Below are 18,013 nucleotides of genomic sequence, written 5' to 3'. Positions count from 1 at the left end.
ATTCAAAGTGTGGGTGTACCATGGTTTTATATAATGGCATATTTTCTATTTTATTATCTGTCCCTTTTCTAATGGTTCATAACTGAGGTTAAGATTCTGTCATGAGTATTTTTAATAACAGCGACAGGTCACAGGCAATAAACAAAAATTCACAGAAGCCCCTACCTGTCACTAAAAATACACTGGGAAGGGGGAAGAACAGAGCTGCTGGGACTGGCTGGCTAATCAGCTGTTTGCTGACAGCTGCTCCAGAAGCCATGGAGGTTCCCAAAAGTCATGGAATATGTGACCAAATCAAATCCTAACATTCTGTTTTTGACTGCGGCGAACTGGTGGTGGCGATGACGACGCGAGACCGACGGCGGCTAGGACCGCGAGGCTGCGTTACTTACAAGACACAGTGTCGCGGTGACACGTCATCCTGGTGGGCGGGTCAGAGTCTTGGTTTCGTCACAGGTTCACAGCCTCCTTCACCCCTCCCCCCGCCCACTTCTCGCGGGACTCGAGCAACTTCGGGATTTTCCGCAGTGCTGTGCAGTGCAGGGGGAGACGGAGGAGGACTGGAGGTGGCACTGACAGTTAGTGGCGGAGTTGGGGGGGCGGGGCAGCCGCAGACTGAGCCCCCCTCTCTCCCAGGCGCCCGGTGGTGGGTGATTGACTTGGGTCCCCCCTGCCCTGGCGGCCTCGTTCCGCCCAGGCCTGGGCAGTGAGCTGGGAAGCCGGGCTGGCCTCTCTTGCCCGCTCCCGTGGGGTGAGGGGCCCCAGCTCACAGGAGGCTGAGCGGTTTGCCGGGGCCAAGGGGGCGTTGCTCCCTGGGCTGCAGGGGGGCCGAGCAGGGAGAGGGACTGTGGGGACCCCAGGAGGTCCCGGGCTTCCTGGCCGGAGTCTCGGGCTGCTAGGTGCCATGGCAACGCGAAGTGCGGGGCCTAGGGCAGCGGGGCAGGCTGAGGAGATCCCGCGACTGCGGTGGGGGCTGAAGGGCCAACATGCCTCTCGCGTGCTGCTGGGGGAGGAGCAGCAGCTGCCTCTCCCCCAGGTGTGCAGTAGGTGAGCGGACAGTGGTCCCCTGGGATGCAGCAGGTGGCGTGGCACATCCTGGTTGTGCTCCAGCCTGTCTGCTAAAATGTGTTATGACTTGGTGGGACTGGCCTGTTTGCTTAGCTCAGTACTGTACATTGCACTCTAGGGCCCTGTAATTACCATGGGTCTCACCTGAAGCCCCAAGTGAGACGTTCTTGGGCCTGGTCCGAGATGGTGGAATGAATTTCTAAAGGAGAGGCACTTTTTGTCCTTGTGACCTTTTTGTGTTGAGTGTAAGGTGCACTTCTTGGACCTTGCTTTTCCTGTTATGACCATAGCGCAGGGTGCTGTTATTGTAGTTTTATATTTACTGTAAAAACAACGAGAGTTCTGTGGCACTTTAAAGACTAACAAATTTAATATTTGCAGACATAAGCTTTCGAGAGACTTCAGCTCTCTTCTTCAGATGCAGTAATACCAAAAATAGGTAACTGTGTTATTGTAATGTCTTCTAGGAGCCGGAGTCGTGGACCTGGCTCCTGTTATGCTAAGCATTGTGCAAGAGCAGAACAAAAAGATGGACTGTAGGATTTTGGGGGAAGGGATTAAGTATAAGATAAACAATAGATGGTAGCAGATGGATAGGGGACTGCAAGTCAACATTGAAACAGTATGGTCAGCATGATAGGGGCTAGTCTTAACAGACTAGCAATCTAATGTGGTCAAGGTTTTTGTAGTCCTCATAGCATGTGACAGTTTGAAGGTGGTTAATTAGTTAGTTTTGCATATGTTTATGTGTATGTACCATAAAATATTTTTTTAAAAGCACAATTTCTCCTTGGAGAAAAAAGAGAGGCCCACACATGACAGATGTTAGACAGACAGACATGTTAGTCACACTGCTCAGTGCACTTCTGAAACGTGCTCAGATAGTTTTGTGATAAGGGCTATATAAGAACATGAATAGAATATTTACTATAACTCAGTTTCTTAGGCCAGCAGCTAATTAATCCTTCTCTAAGGAAAAAATCCTTTCTCTTGGAGAGTCTTTATGTGCAGCATAGAACACCTTTCATTTTCATTGTGGGAAACAAGCAATGAAGATTGGAGTCTCTTAATAAATAGATTCATAAACAGGGATACTATCTTGAAATGTAGTTCATTGGAAAAAAAAAACTTAAGGCATTCCTATATCTTCCCTTGATTTCCCTGCCAATTTTTATGGTGGTACAAGCACATTTTTCTTTAAATTTTTTAAATTTTTTTTAAAAATGTTTTTCTCTTTCACCTTTTGCGGTGTGTGGGACCTTCACAAATAAAACAATAAATCATGGACTACATAGAACACTGTCAGCTACACGAGGTAAACTAGGAAGAGACATTTTATGAATCTCTTTCATGTGTGTGCGATAAAAAGAGTAAAAATTCCCAACTGAAGTGATTTCTTAAATTGGTAGTGTTCCCTTTAACTGCTTGTTCATACTGTGGTTTTAAATCTGCTTTTTGATGTTGGAATAATAACTTGCATCAGAGTTCAGATAAAGTTTAAAAAGCATATTCATGCATTTAAAACTTATTTTAATTTTTGAAGATGGTGTTGGGATTTGGATCTTAATCTGATCAAACACTTGATTATATTTTGATTTTATTTTCCCCACGTATCTGTTCTCCCAATTCCAAACAAAGCTGTAGGCCAGGAGGTGCTACTTCCACAGCAAAGATTTAAGACTATATCAGCTCATTTCAGCACATTTGATAATTTGTGTGAATTTTCTTCTCTTGTATGTCTCTGAAATGCTGTCTGTCAACAGATCATCTGCTGCTTTGTGTGCAACTCCCCACTGTATACTTTGCTGATGATGGCATACCCACCATTTAAAAGTGCTGAAGCATCTTTACTACCTGTAGGGGTGAGGCAAGTCATTTGTATATTTCCCAGTATTTTTATACATACCATCTAGCACAGAAATAAAAACATTAAATTGGTTTTAGAAAAATTTACAGTATTGGGAATGAAAGCTGACTGACTTCTCTGAGTAACAGACATGTTTCAGTTCTGTTGAGTGATGGGCACAATATCTCCAGCAGAGTGTATAATCGTGTGTCATACTTTGCAGACTTAGACCCTGGTTATGCAAAGACTTATGCATGTGAGTAGCTTAATGGAAGACATTGTTTTCAGTTGCATTGAACTGAACTGAAATCCTTGAGCTGAAATTTCTTCTGCCCCATTCCTGATGAAGGTCCATGGTAGTTGATAGTGCTGTGTGGGTGGTGACTAACTACAGACTCTTGAACTCAGTCCTGCAGGTGACAAAAACATGGCAGCCATTAATGTTGGAAGGGAGCAAGTCACTAGAGACCCAGATTGCTGTGACATCTCTTACTATGTATCTGAATTTGTGGAAAGAGAAGTTGGAACTGACCTTAATTGTCTAAGGAAACTTGGCAAACTTATAGAGGAGCTATCTGAAAATAAAAAGCAGTTAGAGGAACAGGTAAATATTCTGTTAGTTATTTCTCAACTCCTTGGAATATTAAAAGTGTATCATCAATTGCATAATCTAATTAAATCAGCACATTTTTGTAACAACTTTGTTGACATTGTGTAAGATATCATCTTCTGATTTTCTGTTATGCTTTATTATGCGTGGAAGTCTGTAAAAGACCACATTTGTATAATCACTGAAGAGGGGTCTCGGTACTCTTATGTCAGATGTATTACTCCTCCCTGTATACAGGTACTTACAGTTTCATCAGAAGTCCCCAAAAGAATTCAAAATGCCTTAAAGAATGCAGAGGTTTCTAAGAAGTCTCTTAGTCAGCTGCTGGGGGAAGAATCTGTTTTATCTGATTCAATTAATAGCCACCTGTTGACAACCCAGCCATTGATGGAGGATCTTGGTGTACTGATTAGTCAAATAGAAGAGGTTGAACGACACCTTGCTTATCTAAAATGGATTTCACAAATAGAAGAGTTAAGGTAAAATAGACTCATATGGACTTCTGAGTATCTTTTTCCTGCAGTCTTGTTTGGGGCTTAAGTGATATTAGAACATAAGAACGGGCATACTGAGTCAGATCAATGATCCATCTAGCCCAGTATCCTGTCTTCTGACAGTGGCCAATGCCAGGTGCTTCAGAGGGAATGAACAGAACAGATAATCATCAAGTGATCAATCCCCTGTCACCAATTCCTAGCTTCTGGCAAACAGAAGCTAGAGAAACTTCAGAGCATGGTTTTGCATCCCTGCCCATCCTGGTTAATAGCCATTGGACCTGTCCTCCATGAATTTACCTTATATCTCTTTTGAACCCTGTTATAGTCTTGGCCTTCACAACATCCTCTGGTAAAGAGTTCCACAGGTTGACTGTGGGTTGTGCAAAGAAATTTTTCCTTTTGTTTGTTTTAAATCTTCTGCCTATTAATTTAATTTGGTGACCACTAGTTCTTGTGTTATGAGAAGGAGTAAATAACACTTCCTTATTTACTTTCTCCCCACCAGTTATGATTTAATTAAATTATTAAATTTGAGTAATTTTTTGGAGTTGTAAATCTTTTTTTTTTTTAAATGCAAAGTTATAATGAGGGATGTAAAAATTAGTTTAATTAAAAATCTGTTTGAACGTTCTAAAAATAGAACGTTTAAACACAGAGCGGGGGAGCAGTGCTGGGCTCGGCTCTTCACTGCCAAGTGAGAGCTGCCTAGGCCAAACCCAGGTGGGCTCCCCCCTGCGCTGGACTCCGCGCCTCCCCTCAAGCAAGAGCTGCCCAGCTGCTCTTGCTTGCAGGGAGCCAAGCCCAGCTTTGGCTCACCCCTCGCCAACCCCCATGGTGGGCTCTGCGCCTCCCCGCCGCTCGCAGGGAAGCTCATGGGGAGCCAAGCCCAGCTGCGGCTATACCCCTCTGGGCTCCATGCTTCCCTGCCAGCAAGAGCTGTCCAGCTGCTCTTGCTGGCGGGGAGCCAGCCCAGCTGCTGCTCCCCTCCCCCACAGTTTAAACAGCAATCCGCCGTTTAAAGCGTTTAAACAGCTGATTGCCGTTTGAACCTTTAAACCTTAGCCTTTTACATCCCTAGTTATAACCCTTGTTAATTCAGCTACTGACTGAAAATTCATCACTAATTTTGATATGCCATTGCTTTTGTTTACAACTAAATTTGGTGATAACTATATTTTGAGTATGAGAATGAAAGGGATTGTAGTTTACCATATAATCTGAAAGATTCACCTCTAACAGCGCAGCATTTGTTGTCAGGGTTGAATATAAATTATGTATCTTCACTATCTATTTTTAGCACATAACTACAGAGTCTAATAGCAATACTGAAAGAGGGTGTTTGAGCAAAAAAAGGTGCATTTGCATTATATAGGTTGACATCTGTTTGGTTTTTATCATTTTGATGCGAATAAAACATTAATCTAAATAGTTATTTAAATGAGTTGTACTGCAGATTGGAAAACATTTAGTTTCTCATCAAGAGCTATCCCCTTGTTCTTCAGTGGTGCACCCTCAGTATAGGCATCAAGAGGCATGGATCAGAAATCTGGGTGTCTCATGTAGCAGTGCAGAACACTAATTGCAAGGTCACCTAGCTGCCGACTTGGAAAACATTTGATATTTAAAAAAATCAAACCAGTTTTATTCACCTTCATTATACAGTAAGAAAGGTAAATACAATGAACTATCCTCAGTGTTGCTAAAAATTGCCTCTGTGTGAGCTAGCAATGATTTTGCTTTATTTTTATAGTGATAATATTCAGCAGTATCTCATGACCAACAATGTGCCAGAGGCAGCTACCACTCTGGCATCCATGGCAGAATTGGATATTAAGCTTCAGGAGTCGTCTTGTTCTCACCTTCTTACTTTTGTGAGGTCTACTGTTAAATTCTGGCATAAAATTCTTAAGGACAAACTGTCAAGGTAGGAAATGCACACCGTTCTTTCATATTTGCATTATACTGGTGAGTCTTGTTGATGTGTATGTTTTCTGTTACAGTGATTTTGAGGAGATATTAACTCACCTTCATTGGCCATTTGTTGGGCCACCACAGTCTCAGGTTTTTGGCCTTGATGCCCTGGCTAATGCTCCAGAAGTATACAATAACTTGGAAACTCTGTTTTCTCAGCTTCTGAAATTGCAAACCTCGTATCCTTTTTGAATTAATGTCTTACATTCACAGAGGATTTCAGTAAGAATAATGAACAAACTTTAGAGATGCACACTCCAAAGAAGAAATGTCTGATAGTCACCAAGTGTACTGATTATTTAAAATCATTACGTTAAGCTAGACATTTCTCACTAAGGCTGAAGTAGGTTTGGGATTTAGTATTTATTTTATTAAAAGAAAAAAATAATTAACATGTAAAGTGCCAGATGAACTTCAATTTCTAGTGTTATTTGCCAATAGAAAAAGTATAGCTTTGGCAGCAAGAATGCTGTGCCAACCAAGATCCTAGTGGGCTTACATCTGGGGAAATGAGGAAGATAGTTTAGCCTTCATGCTATTCAGTCTTTGTGCCCTTGGGCAAGATTACTGATGGGGGTGAAAATTGTGGTGGTACATTTGCCTGTTTCCTGGAACTGGACTGAGGCCACAAATATTTTTCACATTAGCCAGTGAGCAGCTCTCAGACAGTAAAAACAGCTTTTGATCTCTGCCAGTTTGAGTCACATGTAAAATAGAGACTGAGCGGTGAGAAGCTTCTAGTTTTGCATTACTGATCGTCTAAGCTTCCTCTTGTCTGTTTCAGTATAGTAATGACAAGTCTCTGTGTGTCTGTTGGATGGTAGGAGAACCCACTTCTGTCTTGGCAACCTTGAAAAAAGCTGATTTCGTAAACCAAATTGATTGTTTGATTGCTGCTATCACAAATCAGTCTTAATCAGCCTGTTATACAAGTTTAATATTGAAATATTCTAAAAATAGAAATAATGTTCAGCATTTTGAGAATTTTATAGTATGTATAATGACTTCAGTAAAGAAAGGGAACGGTAGAAATGGAATGAAACATTTCTTAATGTCCCTAGTTTGTTGAAGTTATTTTGAGAGAATTCAGTGCTTCTAAATCAACGATCTGTTAGTAAAATATTTTACCTTTGACTGTTGAACTTTAGAGATGAATTACTAACCAAACCAAAACAGCTGCCAGAAAAATATTCTCTTCCTCCATCACCAGCTATTATCCTTCCAATGCAAATCATGCTGAACTCTCTTCAGAAAAGATTCAAGTATCATTTCACTGGGAATAGACAAACTAATGTTTTAAGCAAGGTATGGGGAAAGCGATCTTGATTTACTTTTAATTGCAATAATTAATAACTTTTTCAAAACAAAACAAAACATATATTGCTGTAGTAAAAAGTTGTGGCCCAAATAGTGCATTCTGTATGGAGAGTCTTAAGTTCATTATATCTGTGAAATTTGTGTATGTGTGTGGAGGTGAGAAAGCACTTGAAGACACTCCACAAGTCCTACACCTTGCTTGGCAAAGTGCTGCACTGCACAGATTCCCTGGCAGTGGGATATTCCTTTGTTACACTGGCCATATCTCTTTGTTAGGTGGGGGCACTGAAGGCAGGTCCTATTACCCAAGGCTGCAGACCCCACAACCTGAGAAGGATGGATTAATTTCTTTTGGTCCCCATGGAAACCCCCTTTTACCAGTCCTGCCTACTTAAATTTGGGTGAAAAGGGAGTGAATTTGGCCATGTGATAGCATTTTCATTATTTTCCTGTAGTTACAGGTATTAGACTCTGCCATTAAAATAGACTCTAAGGTTGTGTCTACACTGACGCCACTGTCAGATCGACTTATCTGGATCAACTGAGCGGTCAGTGAAGACCCGCTCAGTCGATCCAGAAGTCAACACTGTTAATCCACCCCTGCAAGTGGCATAGTGCTGTGTCGAGAGGAATGCGGTTCCCGTCGGCGCAGTGAGGTGAAGACGGTGCGCAGAAGAGAAGCACAGCAGTCGATGGGAGTTACGCAAGTTCTCTGCGTACTTTGCGTAACTCCCGTCGACTGCCACTGAATCGCCGGGGTAAATGTAGACCAAGCCTAGGTTTAAAATATGACTGACAGTGGCTTGGAACTATAATTCAATTTCTGTTCTAATAAAAAACTCCACAAAACATTACATTAAACTGTAGATGACTAATCCCACCCAAATTTGGGAACTGTCTGTATTTAATTAAATACCTCAGAGTTTGATGGTGGCTTTTATCAGGGGTTAAAATTCAGATGCATTTCTATAAGAATGTTTCCTTTTACTTTTTTTCCCAATATAACTGCACCAGAGTCTGAAAAGTTAATATTTAGCATGCATATCAACTGCTTGTACAATTTCTTAAGGTTAGTCTATATGCTTGCCTGTGACATTTTTGGATAAATTGTAAATACCCTTCACCTTGGCAGTATTTCATTGGTGGTCTGTGAAGGGCTATTTGCATGGTGCTTGCTTCCCTTTTTTTGTTTTCAGTTACTTCTACAGGCTTTTCATTATGGGTGGGGGAGGGGGAGGAGGAGAGAGAAAATTCCCAATATCTGGAAACTAGGAGGAGTCAGCAGCCTAGCTGTTTCTAGTAGGGGAGGATGCTACATAAAATGATGATGAGGGCAACTAGCCTCTCCCGTCAGCTACATTCTCAGTGGTGTGTCCTTTTCCTATCAGCGAAGTGAGGCATGTGCAATGGAGAGGTGGAGAAGAAGGGGACCTGGTGACAGAAATATGTGTAGGGAAGAGAGTAATAGAGCAAATGGAAGGGGAGATAAATTAAGAGCAAAAGTAGACAGCTTGTTTCCTTTTTTTTCCAAAAAGACACAACATTTATTGCTTTAAAGCTAGTTCAAGTACGCAAATGGTTCTCTAATGGTACTTTACCATGTAAATCATTGCTTAATTGCCATAGGCATGAGGTCCACACTAAACAAACATTTTTTTTGAGAGAGAGCTTTTGACCTACTAGGACAGAAAAGACAATGCTTTCAGTCTAAAGCACACACAAGTCCTCCATTTTCCCCCACCCCCAAAAATCCCACCTGAAGCCAAAACCCCTACCCCGTTTTTAAATGTTGCAGTTGTTAAATAAACTGCTCTAAATTGCAAAATCCAGTTTAAAGCTGGCATTTGTTAACTTTTTTCCCCTCATTTTCTGGTCATGCTTTATAAGCTTCATTTATAAATAGCTTATAAAGAGTTAAAAGTGTTGATGATTATAACAGTTGATTAACCATTTACTGAAATATCTAATAACTTAACTCTATACATTATATTAAGGGTACATTTTAAAAATAAAGTATACTTTTTCTGACTTGTTGGTAGTTAACGTCCTTCTATGTTATGTATTTGTTTGTAGTGGGTAGTGAAGGTGAAATCTATACTCAGTCATATGTCAGTTGTTTTTTGGGTGGAGTTAACTTCAATGTTCTGGATGTTTGCTTTCTTTTTTTGGTATAAGCCTGAGTGGTACCTAACCCAGGTACTCATGTGGATTGGAAATCATGCAAAATTTCTTGATGATAAAATCCAGCCAATATTGGACAAGGCAGGCTCTTCAGTCAATGCAAGGGTAAGCAAATATGTTATGTGCAATTATAAATAGCCATATTCTAGCTGTGGTGTAAGCAAGCACAACTTCATTAACCTCAGTGATTTTGTGGTAGAGCTGAAGTTAGTCCAGAAAGTGTTTTAAAACTACATAAATATTAACAGTGGTAACTTCCAGTTTTTATCTACTTTGGTGACCTTTTTTCTTTTTCTTTTTTTTTCTTCAGCTTGAATTTTCCCGTGCTTTGGTAATGCTGATTTTGGAGAAATTGGCTGCTGATATCCCTTGCTTATTATACGATGATACTCTATTTTGTCATCTCGTGGATGAAGTGCTTCTATTTGAGAGAGAGCTCTACACTATTCATGGATATCTCAGCACCTTTCCCAGTTGCATGCATGTTCTGTCAGAAGAAACCTGTTTTCAAAGATGGCTAACTGTGGAAAGAAAATGTATGATTGGTTTTGTTTAAAGAAAAACATATGAAGGCCTAATCATGTAATATTTACTTTACAAATAGTTCCATTAAGCTAGGATAAGTCACATGAGTAAGGGATATTATATCAGGCTCCTAATTTTTATACAAGACTGTTCTGTTTCGTTTTAAAGCAACACTTGCTAATGCTACCATAATTTGTATGCCCGTTGGTCCTGCACAGTGGGGTTATGTAGCTTTATTCCTCAGGTAAAATTTCCATTTTCTCTGTGCATGTGTATTTAAATTGATGGGACAAGTTAGAAAAGATAAATATTGTAGAAAGAAAGAGGGGATACTGTTTTTTTTAGGGAGAGATTGAGGGATTACCCACATAAGAATATCCTGTAGCCCAGTGATTAAAGCCCTCCCCTGAGGAGAAGTGGCAGATTCTAGTTCAAATCTGTTCTCCCTCTCAGATCAGGGACTTGAACTCGGGGTGTCTCCCAGAGAACTTTTAGCCCACTGGTTAATCATTTGGGAGGCCTGCCTCCCGGCCTCTTCTCACCCACCCCACCCCCAATTATTTTGTGTGAACCTGTGAGGACTCGATTTACTAGGTATGCTCAGAAGCAGCCTACCAGATTGGGCCCCTCCCGGCAAGTTAGACAGGAGAAACACCTCTTTTTTTCCCCTGGTTTATGATTTGTTCTGTGGCTAAGGCAGGAGATGGACACTTGGATGACCACAGGGAGACAGCAGTGCACATGCTCAAAGCAGAACTTTTACTGCAAAAACTTAGGCACCAACAGGGTTTTAGTGCGAGTTTTGTTCATCCCATTGGTCCCAAAACTGGGACTTAATTGCCTAACTCCTTTTGTGCATTCAGGCCATAGTAAATAGGACTTATTGAATAGTGTTCAGTGAATATATTATTTGACTTCAAGAGTATTCGTCAAATATTTGTTATAACACAAGAGTATTTGTACAACTTTTTAGCTATATAAAAGGCTAATATATTATTTGACAAACAGGTGAAATTCATTGGTGGATATATTTGTGTAGTAAGCTACGTTTAAAAAAAATAAAGTTGAGTGAAAATGTTAATTTAAGTACACAATTTTTTTTCTGTTATATTGCAGAGGTTTAGCTTTGGAGTACATGACAGCACAATGCTTTTCACCTTAGTTTGTAGATTTAATCCTCAGGATAGTAGATGTTGGTAAATTTTCAAGTGGTGATGATGATGATGATGATGATAGTGGCTGTTTGTGTTGTATTGTAAAGAACAAAACCAACTGAAATAAGCTGTGCATTTTCTGACCTTTTTTTTTTTTTTTTGGATAAAGGAAAATGCAACTGTAAAGGGTTGATAGGTACTTTAAAAATGATTAGTGATGATTTTCAATAAGCTAATTTAATATCACTCTAACATACTTCATCTTAACTGAAGCAATTGATGTTTTAATTTGCAAATTTAATAATAATATTTTAGTCAGTGTTACTTTTATTAAATCTTATATTTTAGGGTTCTTAAGTTTTTATTTAAAAAGATATAATTTATGTATTTGTTAGAAGAAATTTTAAATATGTAAACCCCAAAGCAAGTTTAAGTTAGAAACATATGAATATTTAAATTATTAAACATTTTTATGTGCCTCTCAGTTGCTCTTGAAAAGATGGACTCTATACTTTCATCTGAAGCTGCCTGGGTATCACAGTATAAAGATATCACTGATGTGGATGAAATGAAAGTCCCAGACTGTGCTGAAACTTTTATGACTCTGTTACAGGTTATCACAGGTAATTATAAAATTTGAGACACTTGACTTACTTATGATGAATTCTCCTGAATAATTCAAGAACTCTAACTTGTATATTCAATAAGAAAATCTATATTATATGTCCGTGGTTATGGAGTTGTCAGATAAGTGAGAGGTAGAAATGTGTGGTTTGCATTTTAACAGATACATGGAATTCCTGTTCCTTTTTCCTTTTGAACTTTAATGAAGAATTTAAGTGATAATGATCAAATCTTTATATTTGTAGAAAATTGACACACTTATAAAGTGCTAATTTTCTGATAATTGCCACTAGAAATATCCTTTTTAGATTTGAAAAAAGATAAATGACAAATATGAATTCAATTTATGTGTAAAAATTAAATTTAAAAAACCCCTATTTATTCCTTTTGAGGAATTCAGCCCAGGGAATGGCTGAATAACCAAAAATGAATTCCTAAAAACTTAGGCTAAAGCTAGTTAGTATCTTTCTACCGGGGGAGTAAGAGCAGCTGAACATCCAGGTGATTTTTATTTGGGTAAAAAATGTGTATCTGTGACATCTTGTGGGAAGATTTCTCAGGTCCAGCTAGTGTAACCATACTTTTTTTTCAAGTTTGCTTTCAGGAAAAGATTTAAAATTAAATACAAAACGCTGTATTGAAATTAGTAAAACAATAGTTTGTTTAGCCCCGGTCTTGCAGAGACTTACATATGTGCCTAATTTTAAGTCAGCATTTTTCAAATGCAGTCACCATGACCGCATATGGCTATTAGGCTGTGGCTGGAAGAAAAGCCCCTCCTGGGCAGTGATGGGAGGGGGATGCAGCAAAGCAGCAGAACAAAGTCCTGTTCCCTTCTGGAGAGACAAACAATGGAGGAGCAGGCAGCCAGTGAGTTCCCCACCTTCCTGGGGGCAATGGGGTCTGACTTCAGTGGGACTACTTGCAGTGTATAAAATTAAGCATGCATGTAAGTCTTTGCAGCCTTATATACAAGTCTTTGCTGGTACATGAGGCAACTACAATACTTACCTTTTAAAATACAATAGTCATGAGGCAACTACAATACTTGCCTTTTAAGGAGTTTTTGTTTCATTTACTCTGGAAAATTAAAATTTTTCCAATTGTCTCTCCAGACAGGTACAAGAATCTTCCTACAGCATCTAGAAAACTACAGTTCTTGGAGTTGCAAAAAGACTTAGTTGATGACTTCAGAATACGGTTAACTCAAGTTATGAAGGAAGAGACTAGAGCTTCTTTAGCTTTCCGTTATTGTGCAATTCTTAATGCTGTTAACTACATAGCAACAGTATTAGCAGACTGGGCTGACAATGTTGTGAGTAGTTACTGTTTTACGTAAAAAAATAAATAAATAAACTAGCTCTGTCATGTAGTGCTCAACTAAAACCACTTCATTCATCTCAATATCTTAAGATGCAGAATTAATCATGAGTCCCGAAAAACAGAACCAGATGTAAATTCTAATTCGATGAAAGATGCTTAATTTAAAGATAAATTACTACTTACAATTTTAACAGTGCTTAAATACCACCATTTTATGCACTACATGAAAAAGCCTAAAGCAGATTAGTTTCCTGTAAACTGGCACTGCACCAGGGCCATTCTTCAGCATCTTGTTACATGGGAGACCATCTATGGGTCCTGTTCTGGAACCCTTACATGATTAGTCTTGTAGAAGACTGAGCAGTCTCATTGACATGTAAGGTTTGCAGAAGAGGGCACTGTGTGGTTGGGTGGGTGGGGTCGGAGAGGCTCCACATTCTTTGGATGCCTTTCCCAGGAAATAGGGTGAATCTAGTAGGGGAAAGATTATTTCACCCATTATGTCTGGAGCAATACTTGATTTTTACAGCCAACAGTCCTCCTTCTCCTACTTATAGTCTGTCACCTGCAAAACGTTCCATTATCTGTGAAAAAGAAAACACCATTGTGTCACCCTAACCTTAATTCATTTTCTTGCCTCAGTCAGCCCAGGAAACAGGACTCCCAAACTTCAGTTTGCTGAATATAGCATAATGTACCTACAACCTATAGTCAAGCCACTAAATTTCCAGGACAGCCTATCTTTCTGGTTAATGAGCTGTTGCTTCTAAATACACAGAGATTCAATTTCAGGATTTTTTCTCTGCTGAAGTATATTTGCTTGTTTTTTTTTTTCTCTTAAGTATCTTTACCTAATGCCATAAGGCTTTCTGCACATATCTATACACCTGTAGTTGATAGTGAGTTATTGATCCTTCATGTGAAATTGAAGAGCCATACACATCTGACCACCAGGTCTGTGTGGATTTGGAGCAGCCATGAGAGCATGCTTTGTTTTACCCTGATTCTACATTGGGGTCTGCTTGTGCAGGTCTGTGCAGAGCCCTATTAATCTCAGTGGGTCTCTCTATGGCCCCCGAGATTTGCACTAATGTGTTCTAATTCAGAATCTGAGCCTGTTTCTGTATATTTAAGTGTACAGCTTTATTAATATCTATTAAAATAAATGATTAACTAAAAAACTAGAATTGGTGAAATTCAGTACTTAATATGTCAGATCTAAGGTATTTATTTATCTGCTATCATCATAATATGAGCACTTTCATTTAATTTTGTTATTTCTTTCTCTGTAAAATTTAAGAAATTTACCTCAGGTTTTCAGTTAAGGGAACAAATAAAAAGTTAACATAGTAAAAACCGTTTTTGCTCTAGTATTTATATCTAAATCTGTTTGTTTCTGTAGTTCTTCTTGCAGCTTCAGCAGGCTGCGCTGGAAGTTTGTGCAGACAGTAATGCTCTCAGTAAGCTACAGCTAGGACAGTTAGCTTGTATGGAAAGCTCTGTCTTTGATGACATGATTAACCTTCTAGAACGTCTAAAACATGACATGTTGACCCGCCAAGTTGATCATGTCTTTAGGGAGGTCAAAGAAGCTGCAAAGCTGTACAAAAAAGAGAGGTGAGTCTTTCTGTTAATTTCTTCTAATATTTGTTATACAATTTTCAGATTTTTGGCAAAAAAGTCTGTTAAAATTCATTTTATAAGTATAATGAGGTAAATGTAGTAAACTGTTTGGAAAGTGTTCTCTCTGGTATTCCTTTACAATTCCTTCAAAAAAAAGTTTTTAGAATCAAGATTGTGCTTTTCTAAAGCACGGTCCAGCAAGTAGTGGAGCCACACTGCAGCAGGACCCTCTGTAGGAATTCTCTCTGACTCTTATCTGACACAAGTTGTTTCTTTGGGAATATTAAGGAGCAAGGTATGGCTATGAATACTTGCTCCTGGGTAAAATTTGAAGGCCACTTTCTAAAATGCTGATTTGTTTCTACACATTTGCAGGTTTTGGTTTTTTTTGTTTGTTTTTTTTTAAATTTCAGATGTCCCTTCTTACATTCCTTTAACTAAAATATAGGCTTGATATTATTAGAATGATACTTGGTGTAGAGTATTAATCCATAATGCTGACTGATTTTTTTTGGATATTTGAGAAGGTGAGGGTTGCAGAAACCTAAGAAAATTAATAATGGTGAGATTGTGACCTTTTGAAAAAGATGTTCTTCATTGCAAATGTTTTCCTGTGAATAACTTTTCTGTAATACGGTATTGTACATTTGTTTCCTCAGGTGGTTATCTTTGCCATCCCAGGCAGAGCAGGCAGTAATGTCCTTATCCACTGCAGCTTGCCCATTGTTGTTGACGTTAAGAGATCGTTTGCTGCAGTTAGAACAGCAGCTCTGTCACTCGCTATTTAAAATCTTCTGGCAGATGCTTACAGAGAAAGTGGATCTGTTCATCTATCAAGAGGTGAGCACCTGCAATTATGTGATCTGTGCATTGACAATGAAAGTGCAAGTGACATCTAAATTAACTTAGTGCATCTGTTTGCATACTTATGTAGATAATTCTGGCTAATCACTTCAATGAAGGTGGAGCAGCACAACTTCAGTTTGATATGACTAGAAATCTTTTCCCTTTATTTTCCCACTATTGCAAAAGGCCAGAAAACTATTTCAAACAGTAAGTAAGCCAATTTCTATAGTATTAGTATTTCAGTAGCGAGTAATAAGTTCTTATATTGTGTATAAATCAGTATCTTTCATGGCTGCAGCTTGGATCAATTGGGTGGGAAATCTGTTAAAATTATCTAGCTGGAAGTGCAGAGAATCTGAACCACTATGTATCAGGTGAGATCCTGGAGTACATACTTAAGCAAAACTCCCATTGACTTTGGTGTGTTGTTATAGGTTTACAGTAGACTGTTTACACACTATCTGGCATTCTTACACACATTTAGGAAAAGTTGGATGTTCTAGCATGTAAACAGCACAAGAGGCCATAGCAGGACAGACCACCAAGAAACAAGGACTGAAGGTGCAGTGCTGTGATAACTATCAAGGCTAATTTGCTCTACAAAGTCAAATAGGATTTCAGCCTGAATAAAGAGTGCAGGACTGGGCCCAGAAACGTTTGAGGGTGAAAGTGACATATTGGTACTACAATAATACTTAAACAAAAGATGCTATATTCATTGAGTATATTTTGAAGTACTTCTCAAACGTTAAGCTTCACATTCCCTTGATATGAATTATCCTCACTTATAGATGGGAAAGTATAGGCACAGAAAAGTACAACCATTCAGATATTTGAACAGGCCTAGCTATCCTGTTGCCTTGTTCCTTGCTTGCAGGGAATGCATTCAAACTTTAGCAGTTATGCCTATGTGTCATACTCTGTTCTTATTTAAGTATACTGAATGAGAAGGTAGTTCATCTTGCTTTCCTGCTTAACTTTTTACTAATATTAAAATGTGAAAAAGTATAGGCTTTTATTACTTTACCCCAAGGAAAACTGAAGTTAAAAAAACAAATGCAAGGACCTGGGTAATTGGAAGCAAAATGTGTCAAATGGTGGTTATACTCTGACATTTGTCTCACTTAAAACACTTAATAAAGACATTAAGGTGAATGCCTGCTATATTTCTTGAAAGCTGTGGCTGTGTTATCTTTTCAGTTTAGATTTTGTCTTTCCAGAGAGGGAAGGTTATTCTTAGTATTTTATGAGTGGGGTGATTAAAAAACAAACAAAACCACATACTGAATATACTATGTCCTGACATGAAGTTGAAAGGGGCACTCTTTATTTCAGGCTGTAAAGTGTGTATTTTTTTCCTCTTGTAGCATAAAAGAAGCCTGCATTATCTTGAATCTAAATGTTGGCTCTGCCCTGCTTTTGAAAGATGCACTGCATTCAGCATCAGGAAATGGAACCATCTTGGATCCAAACCAGCCCTCTGCCACAGCAGTGTTAAATGAACTTGGAGTTTACAAATTAGCTCAACAGGATGTTGAGATTCTACTTAATTTGAGAACAAACTGGCCTAATGCAGGAAAATAAGTACAAATATTCTAGGAAAATGGTTTGAATTAAAATATCTGTTCTAGGTTATTTATGAGTAAAAGTGAAGTCAAGCTATTACATTAGTATACTTTTGTATTAGTTCTATTAAAAAAAGGAAAAAAGAATCTAAACAAACCTCCAGTACACCTTTACAAAATGTTGACTTCATTTAGCCTTATGCCTTAATCTTTTATAATTCAGATAGCATGTGATACACAACCATTTAAAAACTGTTCAGTTACTGAACTGGTTTTTAATCTGATATAGTTTAGTCAAATCTATTTTAATCACTTTATCCATCTTTGTCTGGTCTGTAACTAACCTCAGCCTAGAGGCATGTAGAGGACAGTATGCTCAGACCTTGGGTGGAGAACGTGTTCCTTGTTGAATAGTGATCTCTTTAGTTGATAATGGCTGTAAGGGGAATGTTGAAAAAACTATTATGGCTTAATGAGTAATATGGAGTAAAGTCTGTGTATATATGTTACTGCATTCAGTGGTACACATTCCATATGAATTGGTGCATTCTCATTTTGGTATATGGACAGTTATGTACATAAATTCTCACACATGGGCACTACATACTTAAATGTGTGTGCAGGTTGTGTGGAATGAGGTATGCGTACATGTTCTTCTTTTTCTAATCATGCAAACTTTTAAAACCAAGGCCTGTTATTGGAAAATTTAGAGTTCTCTCTTCCTTGAATGTCCAAATCCTCTGTCATCTTTAAAATGTTCTGAACAAGCCTTGCATACTTTGACTAGCTAATTTGTTTGAAAATGCCATCACAACTGATACAATTATTAAAATATTTTTTATTTTGAATTGCTTATGTTTGGA

The 18,013-nt window shown here is 38.7% G+C and overlaps 1 protein-coding gene across 10 annotated transcripts; it reads left to right on the top strand.

Annotated features, from left to right (window-relative positions):
- Positions 1 to 541: 541 nt before the first annotated feature.
- On the top strand, positions 542 to 18,001 carry RINT1 (RAD50 interactor 1). 10 transcript variants are annotated; one of them, XM_067564474.1, is made up of 17 exons: positions 543 to 646; positions 1,450 to 1,507; positions 2,364 to 2,383; positions 2,832 to 2,935; positions 3,323 to 3,518; positions 3,762 to 4,003; positions 5,772 to 5,945; positions 6,022 to 6,171; positions 7,141 to 7,297; positions 9,485 to 9,595; positions 9,801 to 10,026; positions 11,655 to 11,792; positions 12,909 to 13,108; positions 14,519 to 14,733; positions 15,399 to 15,579; positions 15,674 to 15,792; positions 16,953 to 18,001. In XM_067564474.1, exons 4-17 carry the CDS (start codon positions 2,877 to 2,879, stop codon positions 17,167 to 17,169), a joined length of 2,385 nt encoding a protein of 794 aa, XP_067420575.1. In that variant the 5' UTR covers positions 543 to 646; positions 1,450 to 1,507; positions 2,364 to 2,383; positions 2,832 to 2,876; the 3' UTR covers positions 17,170 to 18,001. The 10 variants fall into 10 exon arrangements, with proteins under 10 accessions (XP_067420580.1, XP_067420575.1, XP_067420578.1 ...); XM_067564477.1 differs by lacking the exon at positions 2,832 to 2,935; XM_067564475.1 differs by lacking the exon at positions 543 to 646 and having other exon boundaries at positions 1,104 to 1,507.
- Positions 18,002 to 18,013: the final 12 nt, after the last annotated feature.

Source organism: Emydura macquarii, unplaced genomic scaffold, assembly GCF_026122565.2.
Source record: "Emydura macquarii macquarii isolate MOO-44397 ecotype Brisbane River unplaced genomic scaffold, CSIRO-AGI_Emac_v2 contig_2636, whole genome shotgun sequence".
In the NCBI taxonomy this organism is placed as follows: Eukaryota; Metazoa; Chordata; order Testudines; family Chelidae; genus Emydura; species Emydura macquarii.
Note: the sequence above shows the minus strand (reverse complement) of the source record. Positions and strands in the feature narration are given on the sequence as shown.